Source organism: Coregonus lavaretus, assembly GCF_964263955.1.
Source record: "Coregonus lavaretus genome assembly, chromosome: 9".
In the NCBI taxonomy this organism is placed as follows: Eukaryota; Metazoa; Chordata; class Actinopteri; order Salmoniformes; family Salmonidae; genus Coregonus; species Coregonus lavaretus.
In genome coordinates, this window is record NC_139996.1 from 12906909 (window position 1) to 12922590 (window position 15682).

Sequence of the window (15682 nt, forward strand, 5' to 3'; positions counted from 1 at the left end):
GGTTGATGAGTAGTTAGTAGTGGTCAGTGGTTGGTGAGTAGTTAGTAGTGGTCAGTGGTTGATGAGTAGTTAGTAGTGGTCAGTGGTTGGTTAGTAGTTAGTAGTGGTCAGTGGTTGATGAGTAGTTAGTAGTGGTCAGTGGTTGGTGAATAGTTAGTAGTGGTCAGTGGTTGATGAGTAGTTAGTAGTGGTCAGTGGTTGGTGAATAGTTAGTAGTGGTCAGTGGTTGCTGGTTGGTGAGTAGTTAATAGGGGTCAGTGGTTGGTGAGTAGTTAGTAGTGGTCAGTGGTTGATGAGTAGTTAGTAGTGGTCAGTGGTTGATGAGTAGTTAGTAGTGGTCAGTGGTTGGTTAGTAGTTAGTAGTGGTCAGTGGTTGGTGAGTAGTTAGTAGGGGTCAGTGGTTGGTGATTGGTGAGTAGTTAGTAGGGGTCAGTGGTTGGTGAGTAGTTAGTAGTGGTCAGTGAGTAGTTAGTACTGGTCAGTTGCTGGTTGGCGAGTAGTTAGTAGTGGTCAGTGGTTGGTGAGTATTTAGTAGGGGTCAGTGGTTGGTGAGTAGTTAGTTGGGGTCAATGGTTGCTGGTTGGTGAGTAGATAGTTGGGGTCAGTGGTTGCTGATTGGTGAGTAGTTAGTAGTGGTCAGTGGTTGTTGGTTGTTGAGTAGTTAGTAGTGGTCAGTGGTTACTGGTTGGTGAGTAGTTAGTTGTGGTTAGTAAGTGGACACACACAACATACAGTTGAAGTCGGAAGTTTACATACACCTTAACCAAATACATTTAAACTCAGTTTTTCACTATTCCTGACATTTAATCCTAGTAAAAATGCCCTGTTTTAGGTCAGTTAGGATCTCCACTTTATTTTAAGAATGTGAAATGTCAGAATAACTTGGGACAAACGTTTCGGGTAGCCTTCCACAAGCTTCCCACAATAAGTTGGATGAATGTTGGCCCATTCCTCCTGACAGAGCTGGTGTAACTGAGTCAGGTTTGTAGGCCTCCTTGCTCGCACACGCTTTTTCAGTTCTGCCCACACATTTTCTATAGGATTGAGGTCAGGGCTTTGTGATGGCCACTCCAATACCTTGACTTTGTTGTCCTTAAGCCATTTTGCCACAACGTTGGAAGTATGCTTGGGGTCATTGTCCATTTGGAAGACCCATTTGCGACCAAGCTTTAACTTCCTGACTGATGTCTTCAGATGTTGCTTCAATATATCCACATCATTTTCCTTCCTCATGATGCCATCTATTTTGTGAAGTGCACCAGTCCCTCCTGCAGCAAAGCACCCCCACAGCATGATGCTGCCACCCCCGTGCTTCACGGTTGGGATGGTGTTCTTCGGCTTGCAAGCGTCCCCCTTTTTCCTCCAAACATAATGATGGTCATTATGGCCAAACAGTACTATTTTTGTTTAATCAGACCAGAGTACATTTCTCCAAAACGTATGATCTTTGTCCCCATGTGCAGTTGCAAACCGTAGTCTGGCTTTCTTTGGTGGTTTTGGAACAGTGGCTTCTTCCTTGCTGAGCGGCCTTTCAGGTTACGTCGATATAGGACTCGTTTTACTGTGGATATAGATACTTTGTACCCGTTTCCTCCAGCATCTTCACCAGGTCCTTTGCTGTTGTTCTGGGATTGATTTGCACTTTTCGCACCAAAGTACGTTAATCTCTAGGAGACAGAACGCGTCTCCTTCCTGAGCGGTTTGACGGCTGCGTGGTCCCATGGTGTTTATACTTGCGTACTATTGTTTGTACAGATGAACGTGGTACCTTCAGGCGTTTGGAAATAACTCCAAAGGATGAACCAGACTTGTGGAGGGCTTGGCTGATTTCTTTTGATTTTCCCATGATGTCAAGCAAAGAGGCTCTGAGTTTGAAGGTAGCCCTTGAAATACATCCACAGGTACACCTCCAATTGATTCAAATGATGTAAATTAGCCTATCAGAAGCTTCTAAAGCCATGACATCATTTTCTGGAATTTCCAAGCTGTTTAAAGGCACAGTCAACTTAGTGTATGTAAATTTCTGACCCACTGGAATTGTGATACAGTGAATTATAAGTGAAACATTTAAACAACTGATGGAAAAATTACTTGTGTCATGCACAAAGTAGATGTCCTAACCAACTTGCCAAAACTATAGTTTGTTACTCCTGAGTGGCGCAGTGGTCTAAGGCACTGCATCGCAGTGCTAACTGTGCCACTAGAGATCCTGGTTCGAATCCAGGCTCTATCGCAGCCGGCCGCGACCGGGAGACTCGTGGGCGGCGCACAATTGGCCCAGGGTAGGGGAGGGAATGGCCGGCAGGGATGTAGCTCAGTTGATAGAGCATGGCGTTTGCAACGCCAGGGTTGTGGGTTCGATTCCCACGGGGGGGCCAGTATAAAAATAAAAAATGTATTCACTAACTGTAAGTCGCTCTGGATAAGAGCGTCTGGTAAAATGTTAACAAGAAATGTGTGGCGTGGTTGAAAAACAAGTTTTAATGACTCCAACCTAAGTGCATGTAAACTACTGACTTCTCTGTGTCAGTAGCGCTATCCAGGGCTGTGTTAGTATCAGCTTTGGCCTGCTCCGCCTGCTCTCTGTTCATCTCTGTCTTCTTCTTCAGAGCCTCAATCTCCTCCAGCATCTCTGGAGGTCTAGTGGAGTTAAAGTTAGTCTCTGTGTTGTTCAGTTTCTTCTCAATCTGGGGGCCATGACAGATATATACAGTTATTTCTTTACATTTTAGCAGACGCTCTTATCCAGAGCGACTTACAGTTAGTGAGTGCATACATTTTTCATACTGGCCTCCCGTGGGAAACGAACCCACAACCCTGGCGTTGCAAGCGTCATGCTCTACCAACTGAGCTACACGGGGCCCAGTTATGAGAAAGAACATACTTTCTTCTGAGAGCTGAAGAGTATGAATGTCTGATGGATGTTTAGACTAATACAAATACGAACAAGCAGGAATGGGTAGAGAGAGAGGGAGAGTTGGAGAAAGAGAGAGAGAGTGAGTGAGAAAGATAGAAAGAGAGAGAGAGAGAGTTACCTCTTTAATCATCTCGTCCGCCATGTCATTGCTTTCCGTAGCCTTCTCCAGATCTTGCTCAACCTTGTCCTGTGCTTTCTCAGTGTCCGCTATGGCTTTCTTGATATCCATAACATCAGTACCCTTGGTTCTGTCCCTACTACATTGACAACCATGGTACAAATATGGTCATTTAGCAGAAAGGTTTATAGAAAGTGACAGTCACTCATATTCCGTATGTGGTGCTGGCTAACCTGATATCCAGAGCATTCTCCAGTAGGTCTTGGGCTGTCTTGGTTTGGTCCTCCAGGTATTTCAGATCCTCCTTGAACTCAGTGAAGTTGGCCAGCACGCCCTGGATGTTCTGGATCATGGAGTGGATGTTGTCTGGAGAGCCCGGAAACTGGATGGCCAGAACACCCTTGGCCAACCTTTCTATGTCCTCTGGTGCCAACATCTCATCAGTACGTTTTTTAAGGGATCTTTGCATGGAAATGTCAAGCTTATTTCCAGCTAGCCTCCGCACTGACCTGTGAGGTAGTCTTATTTCCAGCTAGCCTCCGCACTGGCCTGTGAGGTAGTCTTATTTCCAGCTAGCCTCCACACTGACATGTGAGGTAGTCTTATTTCCAGCTAGCCTCCACACTGACCTGTGAGGTAGTCTTATTTCCAGCTAGCCTCCACACTGACCTGTGAGGTAGTCTTATTTCCAGCTAGCCTCCACACTGACCTGTGAGGTAGTCTTATTTCCAGCTAGCCTCCACACTGACCTGTGAGGTAGTCTTATTTCCAGCTAGCCTCCACACTGACCTGTGAGGTAGTCTTATTTCCAGCTAGCCTCCGCACTGACCTGTGAGGTAGTCTTATTTCCAGCTAGCCTCCGCACTGACCTGTGAGGTAGTCTTATTTCCAGCTAGCCTCCGCACTGACCTGTGAGGTAGTCTTATTTCCAGCTAGCCTCCACACTGACCTGTGAGGTAGTCTTATTTCCAGCTAGCCTCCACACTGACCTGTGAGGTAGTCTTATTTCCAGCTAGCCTCCACACTGACCTGTGAGGTAGTCTTATTTCCAGCTAGCCTCCACACTGACCTGTGAGGTAGTCTTATTTCCAGCTAGCCTCCACACTGACCTGTGAGGTAGTCTTATTTCCAGCTAGCCTCCGCACTGACCTGTGAGGTAGTCTTATTTCCAGCTAGCCTCCACACTGACCTGTGAGGTAGTCTTATTTCCAGCTAGCCTCCACACTGACCTGTGAGGTAGTCTTATTTCCAACTAGCCTCCACACTGACCTGTGAGGTAGTCTTATTTCCAGCTAGCCTCCACACTGACCTGTGAGGTAGTCTTATTTCCAGCTAGCCTCCACACTGACCTGTGAGGTAGTCTTATTTCCAGCTAGCCTCCACACTGACCTGTGAGGTAGTCTTATTTCCAGCTAGCCTCCACACTGACCTGTGAGGTAGTCTTATTTCCAGCTAGCCTCCACACTGACCTGTGAGGTAGTCTTATTTCCAGCTAGCCTCCACACTGACCTGTGAGGTAGTCTTTGACCCTCTTGATGAGGTCCTTGGTGTCTTTCTTCTCCCTCTCAAACATCTCCTTGCTGTCAGTGATGTTCTTCTTCATCTCCTCCGCCTGATGATGGGTGTCCTTGGTCATCTGTTTGGCCTCATTGATCTGAACAGGATAGATTGAGACTTGTGTCATACACTATTGTGTATTAAATATATATTTTCATTTTAAATCAAAAGGCAAAAGTAAATAAATACATCTGTAGAGTTATTTGGGGAACATGCCTTGATCTTGGAGTCCTGTAGTTTGTGGAGCAAGTCTACAATGCCATTCTCTACTTGATCTGCTGTTTTTGTGGTGTTGTGGCTCACAGGGACACTGCCCTTGCACGTAGGACCCCCACATTCTCTCTGTCCCAGGATGTCTCGGCACAGCGCACCCCCACACTCTGACTTGGAGCATACCTCATCGCCTGGCGCTCCACAGATCTAAGAGTCACACAATGTAAGATGGTTTAAAGGTCCAATGCAGCAGGTTTTTTTTTGTTACCCAGAAATCAAATAATTTCTGGGTAAAAATTAAGTACCTTACTGTGATTGTTTTCAATGAAAATTGTCAAAAATAAACAAAAACAGCTTAGCAAAGAGCAATTTATCAAGCAATAATTTTGCTAGGACTGTCTGGGAGTGGTCTGAGTGGGGAGGGGAAAACTGAAAATTAGCTGTTATTGGTAGAGAGGTTTGGAACTGTCTTTCTTTTTATTTATTTTTATTTTAATTTTTTTCACCTTTATTTAACCAGGTAAGCCAGTTGAGAACAGGTTCTCATTTACAACTGCGACCTGGCCAAGATAAAGCAAAGTAGTGCAATAAAAACAACACAGAGTTACATATGGGGTAAAAAACATAAAGTCAGAAATACAACAGAAAATATATATACAGTGTGTGCAAATGTAGCAAGTTATGGAGGTAAGGCAATAAATAGGCTATAGTGCAGAATAATTACAATAGTATTAACACTGGAATGCTAGATGTGCAAGAGATTATGTGCAAATAGAGATACTGGGGTGCAAAAGAGCAAAATAAATAACAATATAGGGATGAGGTAGTTGGGTGGGCTAATTTCAGATGGGCTGTGTACAGGTGCAGTGATCGGTAAGGTGCTCTGACAACTGATGCTTAAAGTTATTGAGGGAGATAAGAGTCTCCAGCTTCAGAGATTTTTGCAATTCGTTCCAGTCATTGGCAGCAGAGAACTGGAAGGAATGGCGGCCAAAGGAGGTGTTGGCTTTGGGAATGACCAGTGAGATATACCTGCTGGAGCGCAGACTACGGGTGGGTGCTGCTATGGTGACCAATGAGCTAAGATAAGGCGGGGATTTGCCTAGCAGTGATTTATAGATGGCCTGGAGCCAGTGGGTTTGACGACGAACATGTAGTGAGGACCAGCCAACAAGAGCGTACAGGTCACAGTGGTGGGTAGTGTATGGGGCTTTGGAGACAAAACGGATGGCACTGTGATAGACTACATCCAATTTGCTGAGTAGAGTGTTGGAGGCTATTTTGTAAATGACATCGCCAAAGTCAAGGATCGGTAGGATAGTCAGTTTTACGAGGGCATGTTTGGCAGCATGAGTGAAGGAGGCTTTGTTGCGAAATAGGAAGCCGATTCTAGATTTAACTTTGGATTGGAGATTCTTTATGTGAGTCTGGAAGTTGAGTTTACAGTCTAACCAGACACCTAGGTATTTGTAGTTGTCCACATACTCTAGGTCAGACCCGTCGAGAGTGGTGATTCTAGTCGGGTGGGCGGGTGCCAGCAGCGTTCGATTGAAAAGCATGCATTTAGTTTTACTAGTGTTTAAGAGCAGTTGGAGGCTACTGAAGGATTGTTGTATGGCATTGAAGCTCGTTTGGAGGTTTGTTAACACAGTGTCCAATGAAGGGCCAGATGTATACAAAATGGTGTCGTCTGCGTAGAGGTGGATCTGAGAGTCACCAGCAGCAAGAGCGACATCATTGATATACACGGAGAAAAGTGTCGGCCCAAGAATTGAACCCTGTGGCACCCCCATAGAGACTGCCATAGGTCCAGACAACAGGCCCTCCGATTTGACACACTGAACTCTATCTGAGAAGTAGTTGGTGAACCAGGCGAGGCAGTCATTTGAGAAACCAAGGCTATTTAGTCTGCCAATAAGAATGCGGTGGTTGACAGAGTCGAAAGCCTTGGCCAGGTCGATGAAGACGGCTGCACAGTACTGTCTATTATCAATCGCGGTTATAATATCGTTTAGGACCTTGAGCGTGGCTGAAGTGCACCCGTGAACAGCTCGGAAACCGGATTGCATAGCGGAGAAGGTACGGTGGTATTCGAAATGGTCGATGATCTGTTTGTTAACTTGGCTTTCGAATACTTTCGAAAGGCAGGGCAGGATGGATATAGGTCTGTAGCAGTTTGGATCTAGAGTGTCACCCCCTTTGAAGAGGGGGATGACCGCGGCAGCTTTCCAATCTCTGGGGATCTCAGACTTGTAATAGGGGTTGCGACAATTTCGGCGGCTAGTTTTAGAAAGAAAGGTTCTTATTGGTCTATTAACTAATATACCACCTGGTGATGTCACCAGGCAGGCCAAAACGACGGTCTTTTCAAACAGTTCTTGCACTAAAAGGGAATTATCATTAATTTCAAAATATTATTCAAACCTATATATAAAACACAGGAAAATCACGTTTTTGACTGCACTGGGCCTTTAAATCAGAATATTTCCATGGCTGACTATCAACATAGTGCTGGCGACAATTGAAACAGACTGACATTCACGCAACACATCAGTCTTTTGATGCATGCAGTGCAAGCACTACAATAAGGAACACCCATGTTTTTGTTGAGTTTGGCCACACTCAGAGCCTTGACATTCTTCTCCAGCACCTCCATGTCTCCCAAGTGGCTGCAGCTGGACAGATGGTCATTGACCTCCTGCCTTGTGTCCATGGAGTTCTCCAGGGCCCTCTTGGCCTCCTTCACCTTCTTATCATCAGCCATGAAGTATGCATGCTGCTTCCTGATCTCCTCCAGGGCCTCTGGATCAGCATCAAAATAACAGTCCCCAACAATAAGACACTCACACTTTACATTTTATCAAGTTGCTCTATACACACAGTGAAGTTACAGTGAATTCCAAATTATTTAAACAAACAATATGGCCATATGTACCCTGCAGTTTCTCTGGATCTACTGTTGGCTCCTCGCTGATTTTGTCCTTTAAGTTATCCAACAGCATCTTGAACTCGCGGCGGATGTTGTCAATCTCAGTGTTCAGAACAGATGTTGGGTCCATGATGATGCTGTTGGGGTCTATGGTATCTTTGAGCTTCCTGTGAGGAAGGACAAAGAGCAAAGGAAAATGCGTACAGCTCCAAGATAACTGTCAAAGTATAGTATAAATCACTTTCAGAAATTTACATACGAGATTCTGACAAAGAACTTCTCCACATCCTTCACCCGAGGTAGAGATCTCCCCGTCAGGTTCACCAGATAGTCCAACTTGGAGTGCATCTCCAGCATGCGTTGCCACTGACTACTGTATCCTGGCTCCAGCTGCTCGCCATTGCAAGGGATAAAGGTGCGCATCCTCTGTGCAGCACGGTGGACGTCAGTGACGTTGTCCACCCACAGGACGGCACAGGGGTGGCACGGGGTGCAGGAGGGGAAGACTTGGTCATACCCGGGGGCACACTCGTCACAGAAGATGCCCTTCACACCAACGCGGCACAGGCACTCACCTGTCAAGGGGTCACAGGCAGGACGGTCGGTACCCTCCATGATGCAGTCACAGACTAGGGAGACGGGATAGGGAGGAAAGGGACAGGTGTTAATCATTTTTCTTTTACAGGGAAATCTGTACACAACAGCATTGTCTCTCTTTGTGGTGCTAGAAACTAAAAGACCCAATACTTAGCCATCATCAATGAATCACTTTCGGCCACAACTTACTGACACACTGCAGGTCAGGGTTCCCAAAGTGATTCTCCCCACACTCATCACACTGTTTGCCTCCAAACTCAGTACGATACTGGTACTGACCAGACACCTGAAGAGCCAAATATGAAGGCTTACCAATATAGTATGGGAAAATAAATATCTCAGTCTACCATGCTTTGACATAGAATAGTATAGAATATATCTTTATTTATCCGTATGTAAAATTAAGTGTTACAGAGTATAGGGGCCTTGCCTTGTCACAGTGGTTATTGAGGGAGTTGGCAGGGTCACATTTGCACGGTTGGCACCCGGACTCTCCCTGAATGTTCCAGAAGCTGTCGGCACACTCGTCACACAGCGTGCCCACCACGCCCGCCCGACACGGGCACTGCCCCGTGAGTGGGTCACAGAAACACGGGCTGCCCAGAGGGCACTGGGTCACCTCCGTCCCCCGCCGGTTACAGGAGCACTCTTGGGGACACACATAAACATACTGACAGTGAAACACACATACAGTGGGGAGAACAAGTATTTGATACACTGCCGATTTTGCAGGTTTTCCTACTTACAAAGCATGTAGAGGTCTGTAATTTTTATCATAGGTACACTTCAACTGTGAGAGACGGAATCTAAAAAAAATCCAGAAAATCACATTGTATGATTTTTAAGTAATTCATTTGCATTTTATTGCATGACATAAGTATTTGATCACCTACCAACCAGTAAGAATTCCGGCTCTCACAGACCTGTTAGTTTTTCTTTAAGAAGCCCTCCTGTTCTCCACTCATTACCTGTATTAACTGCACCTGTTTGAACTCGTAACCTGTATAAAAGACACCTGTCCACACACTCAATCAAACAGACTCCAACCTCTCCACAATGGCCAAGACCAGAGAGCTGTGTAAGGACATCAGGGATAAAATTGTAGACCTGCACAAGGCTGGGATGGGCTACAGGACAATAGGCAAACAGCTTGGTGAGAAGGCAACAACTGTTGGCACAATTATTAGAAAATGGAAGAAGTTCAAGATGACGGTCAATCATCCTCGGTCTGGGGCTCCATGCAAGATCTCACCTCGTGGGGCATCAATGATCATGAGGAAGGTGAGGGATCAGCCCAGAACTACACGGCAGGACCTGGTCAATGACCTGAAGAGAGCTGGGACCACAGTCTCAAAGAAAACCATTAGTAACACACTACGCCGTCATGGATTAAAATCCTGCAGCGCACGCAAGGTCCCCCTGCTCAAGCCAGCGCATGTCCAGGCCCATCTGAAGTTTGCCAATGACCATCTGGATGATCCAGAGGAGGAATGGGAGAAGGTCATGTGGTCTGATGAGACAAAAATATAGCTTTTTGGTCTAAACTACACTTGCCGTGTTTGGAGGAAGAAGAAGGATGAGTACAACCCTAAGAACACCATCCCAACCGTGAAGCATAGAGGTGGAAACATCATTCTTTGGGGATGCTTTTCTGCAAAGGGGGAAGGACGACTGCACCGTATTGAGGGGAGGATGGATGGGGCCATGTATCGCAAGATCTTGGCCAACAACCTCCTTCCCTCAGTAAGAGCATTGAAGATGGGTCATGGCTGGGTCTTGCAGCATGACAACGACCCGAAACACACAGCCAGGGCAACTAAGGAGTGGCTCCCTAAGAAGCATCTCAAGGTCCTGGATTGGCCTAGCCAGTCTCCAGACCTGAACCCAATAGAAAATCTTTGGAGGGAGCTGAAAGTCCGTATTGCCCAGCGACAGCCCCGAAACCTGAAGGATCTGGAGAAGGTCTGTATGGAGGAGTGGGCCAAAATCCCTGCTGCAGTGTGTGCAAACCTGGTCAAGACCTACAGGAAACGTATGATCTTTGTAATTGCAAACAAAGGTTTCTGTACCAAATATTAAGTTCTGCTTTTCTGATGTATCAAATACTTATGTCATGCAATAAAATGCAAATTAATTACTTAAAAATCATACAATGTGATTTTCTGGATTTTTGTTTTAGATTCCGTCTCTCACAGTTGAAGTGTACCTATGATAAAAATGACAGACCTCTACATGCTTTGTAAGTAGGAAAACCTGCAAAATCAGCAGTGTATCAAATACTTGTTCTCCCCACTGTAAATAGCCACATACCACACCCAAACAGTCATGGGATTAGATTTTTGGAAGAAAGAAAAGTATTTATTTTTTATTTCACCTTTATTTCACCAGGTTAGTGTCTAGTTTTCATTATAAACTGGGTGGTTCGCGCCCCGAATGCCGTATACCACGGGAATGACAAAACATTTATTTGTACTGCTCTAATTACGTTGTTAACCAGTTTATAATAGCAATAAGGCACCTCTGGGGTTTGTGGTATATGGCCAATATTCCACGGCTAAGGGCTGTATCAAGGCACTCCGCGTTGCGTCGTGCATAAGAACAGCCCTTAGCCATGGTATATTGGCCATATACCACACCCCCCGTGCCTTATTGCTTGAATAGAGACCTGGCCAAAATAGCAGCACACAGAGTTTCAGACACAATTACAACATAAAACACAAAGCACTACTGTTAAAAAATAATAATAATCACACATTGAGCAGGCAAGAATTATCTGGGGAGGTGTGGTGCATCTAGGGGCAAAATATTGACAGCCCCCCCACACTTTATTGACCACCATAAATATTAACCTCTTTGCAGTCCTGGGCCAGATGATGATTTGTATACTGTGTGTCCCTGCTATACCTTTGCAGTTCTGGGCCAATGCGTCTCCATAGTAGCCAGGCTTACAGCTCTGACAGTGGGGTCCCTGGGTGTTGTGGAGGCAACGCAGACACTCTCCTGTCACACTGTCAGCAGGGTCGATGTTGTTGTTACAGAGACACTCCTTGCAGCCGCCGCCTGGCGTGGTCAGGTCGCCATAGAAACCAGCGGAGCAGGCATCACAGCGTAGACCTGAATGGAATTTGGGCAGGGAGAGAAATTAGGATCAAAGGTCAGTAGTGAGCAGTCAAACTAGCAACTAGCTTCATAAAATGTTGACAAGAGTGCACATGCACCGACATAAACACACAAAAACACCTTTGTGTCCAGCCAGGCCGTCACAGGTCAGGCTACCAGACTCTGGGTCATTGTTGCAGGTGCTAGCGAAGAACTGTCCACTGGACTGAGTGTCAGGACACAGACAAGGTTCACAGGGCTCCCTGGAGACTGGGTCACAAAAGTATCCCTCCACACACCTGGAGCAACCGAACACACAACATTCAAACATTCTGACTGACACTGTGTGTGCTGTACACTGGCAGATCTGTGACTGTAGAAAGAATGATAGTCAGAGAAGTTGGCACACACAGGATGGAACCAAGCTATATATATGGGTTGATTCTAATAGGGAAATGTGAATAACAGCTTTTAAATGAATGAAAGAATGAATGAACCCTCACCTCTCACATTTGCCTCCGGTGGAATGCTCCCTGCAGTCCAGACAGGCTCCAGGGTCCTGGTCACACAGTTCAGCCAGGCCGTTGCAGTCACAGTGCCAACACAGGGGAAAGCTGTAGTACCCCGGCAGGCAGCGGTTACAGCGCCGTCCGCCTACCTCCATACGACACGGACACTGACCCCTGACCTGGTCACACAGCTCCGCCACCGCGCCACGAGGTTCACACTCACAGGCTGAAGGAGGAGGGGTGGGAGGGTTTGATCACAATCAGAACACAATAACAATTTCATATTTTCAACAACATTGTGGGTATATACAGTCACCTCCAAGATTATTGGCACCCTTGATAAAGATGAGCAAAAAAGACTATAAAATAAATAATACAAATACTGAGCTATATTGTATGCTCAAAATCATTCTATGCTTTTATACCAATACAATTGCTCAGATTTTGTTCAACAAGTCATATTTTTGTCTCTCAAAAAGATAGGTGTCAAAATTATTGGCACCCCTGTTTTCAATACTTTTTGCACTTTCCCCTTGGGAGGATAACGGCACTGAGCCTTTTCTATAATTTTTTATGAGATTGGAGAACACATTGGGAGGGATATTAGACCACTCCTCCCTATGTTTTTTTCTGCTCTTATGGACTGCCCTCTTCAATTTAAACCACAGGTTTTCAATGGGGTTCAAGTCCGGAGACTGAGATGGACATTGCAAAATGTTGATTTTGTGGTCAATTAATTTTATTTTATTAAATTTTCAATGGGGTTCAAGTCCGGAGACTGAGATTTTGTGGTCAATTAATTAAATTAAATTAAATTAAATTTATTTGTGGATTTTGATGTTTTCTTGGGGTCAATGTCTTGCTGGAAGATCCCTTGTGGCCAAGTTTCAGCCTCCTACCAGAGACAAACAGGTTTTGGCTAAAATGTCTTGTTACTTGGTAGAGTTAGAGTTCATGATGCAGTTGACCTTAATAAGGGCCCCAGGACCATTGGAATCAAAACAACCCCATAACATCAAAGCTCCATCACCATATTTTACAGTAGGTATTATTTTCTGCACATGCATCCGTCTTTCGACGCCAAACCAACCACTGGTTTGAGTAGCCAAAGAGCTGTATTTTCATCTTATCTGAACATATCACCCGGTTCCAATCCAAGTGCTAATGCCATTTAGCAAACTACAGGTATTTACATTTATTAGTTGCTCTTAATAAAGGCTTATTTTCAGGCAACCCTTTTCAAAGAGCCTATTGGCATGGAAATGGCGTCTAATTGTAGATTTGGAGACTTGGACTCCAAGTTCTGTAAAACTGTGGCCTTTCGATTTTTCTTTGCCTCCCAAACCATCTTCCTCACTGTATGTGGGGACAAGATACACTTGCGTCCTCTACCAGGCAATTTTCCCATTGTTCCAATGGTTATTTCCCTAATGGTGGAAAGTAGTTTTTTGTTTTTTTGCTCTTTCTTTTGTACTAATTGCCTGATTTATGAAAGTCAACAACAGTTTGTCTCTTTTCATTTGTGAGTTCTTTGGTGATGGATGATAAATGGATTTCACGTGCGTTTTACCACATTTTTTAAACCCAGAGATAAAGGAAGCCATGGAAGGCCACAATACAGTTTCACTTAAAAAAGTAGAATATTAATGGAGATCTTTATGGGTGCCAATAATTTTGACACCCATCTTTTTGAGATTATTTGTTAAACAAAACATTTTTCTCTGAGCAATTGTATTAGTATAAAATAATATAATTTCCCCTTTTTTTTTGCGTACAATATAGCTCAGTATTTGTATTAATACAGTCTTCTTTGCACATATTTATCAATGGTGCCAATCATTTTGGAGGTGACAGTATTATGGTATGTAACCAGAGAATGCCATTGTCATGGTGACGTACGTGTGCAACCGTTGGGTCCGAAACCAAATGTCAGGGGGGCGCAGGAGTCACAGCAGCGGCCAATCACATAGGGCTTGCACTCACACAACCCTCCAAATGTACTGCAGGAGGGGCCATGAGAGCCCTGGAGGTTACACCTGCAAGCTGGAGACAAGTGATGGCATTAAACACACGCACTATATACACACACATCACATACATTACACAAACATAATATTAAACATTTTCTGTGAAATTAAGTTGCCAGAATGAGTATATACCTACCAGTGGACGCTCCCCATAGGAGGAAGGGGAGGACCATCAAACAAGTTATCCTTTTTAGATAAAACTATACTAAATATATTCACGTAACCATATAATTGATTAAAACACACTGTTTTGCAATGAAGATCTACAGTAGCTTCAATAGCACTTTGTAGGGGGGAAGCACCATGGTGTAGCCGGAGGACAGCTAGTTTCCGTCCTCTGGGTACATTGACTTCAATACAAAACCGAGGAGGCTCGTGGTTCTCACCCCCTTCCATAGACTTACACAGTAATTATGACAACCTCCGGAGGATGTCCTCCAACCTATCAGAGCTTTTGCAGCATGAACTGACATGTTGTCCACCCAATCAAAAGATCAGAGAATGAATCGAGTACTGAAAGCATAACCTACAGCTAGCTAGCACTGAGTGCAAAAAATGTGGTGAGTAGTTGACTCAAAGAGAGAGAAAGACAATAGTCGAACAGTTGTGAACAAATAAATTTATTCAGAAATGAAGAAGAAGCGAGAGAGAAAGAGAGCTATAGTTAGTATTTTTTTCACTTTCAGTTACTTAGCTAGCCAATGCACCCTACTTAAACACCCAGCTCAAACAGAGAGGGATGATATGTTCCTAGCTGGCTATGGCTATCCAAATTGGAACTTATCCAAGTCAAAGTAAGCTTTTGGTTTTATTAATTTATTGCAATCGGGGCCCACCGGTGTAACTGCTAAACTGCTTGCTAACTGTACACTGTACTGCAGGATTGTAGCGGGTTTACTAACGCGTTAGTTCTAGTAGCTATGTTGACTTGACGTTAGCTAATATGGTGACAATGATGTACAGTAGGCTATGTGTAGCAGTTATGATATGACAGTTTGGCTTGGAGGTTTCTTTCGCCTGGTCACACAGCTGATGTGTTGTGCACTGAAGTCCACAAGCGAAGGGAAAAGGTGAGAGGAAGAGAGTGCATAGATGCGAGAAAGAATTACAGTAGCCTAAACCTATCGATGTTACATTGAGCTGGGGGAATGGAATATGAATGGCAGTCATCTAATATGCTGTAATAGAAATAAGGTCACGCTCATTAAAAAAAGAATTGTCCAGACCTCCCTAGTGGCGCAGCGGTCTAAGGCACTGCATCACAGTGTTGCGGCGTCACTACAGCCTGGGGTCGATAGGGCGGCGTACAATTGGCCCAGCGTCGTCCGGGTTAGGGGAGGGTTTGGCTGGGGGGTGCTTTACTTGGCGGTGCTTTACTTGGCTCATCGCGCTCTAGCGACTCCTTGTGGCGGGCCAGGCGCCTGCAGGCTGACTTCGGTCGTCAGTTGAACTGTGTTTCCTCCGACACATTGGTGAAGCTGGCTTCCGGGTTAAGCGAGTGGGTATTAAGAAGCGCGGCTTGGCGGGTCATGTTTCGGAGGACGCATGACTCAACCTTCGCCTCTCCCGAACCCGTTGGGGAGTTGCAGCGATGAGACAAGATCGTAATCATGAAATTGGGGAGAAAAAGGAGGTAAAAATTACAAACAATACAATTAAAATATATATTTTTAAATAATAGTCCTCCCTCATCTTAAATGGCACCGACCGCCACTG

At 45.0% G+C, this 15682-nt stretch overlaps 1 protein-coding gene across 1 annotated transcript in view; it reads right to left on the reverse strand.

Moving 5' to 3' along the window:
* Positions 1-15682, reverse strand: part of LOC311134867 (laminin subunit beta-4-like) — a gene marked incomplete at both ends in the record, with an annotated part of 34244 nt that overhangs the window by 2724 nt on the left and 15838 nt on the right. Inside the window, 14 exon segments of the mRNA XM_084168639.1 lie at positions 2514-2687; positions 3036-3171; positions 3269-3478; positions 4541-4689; positions 4809-5012; positions 7405-7607; positions 7741-7901; positions 7994-8363; positions 8521-8617; positions 8762-8979; positions 11236-11445; positions 11572-11729; positions 11934-12165; positions 13839-13982. Of these exon segments, the coding sequence (XP_084024765.1) occupies positions 2514-2687; positions 3036-3171; positions 3269-3478; positions 4541-4689; positions 4809-5012; positions 7405-7607; positions 7741-7901; positions 7994-8363; positions 8521-8617; positions 8762-8979; positions 11236-11445; positions 11572-11729; positions 11934-12165; positions 13839-13982 (2666 nt within the window).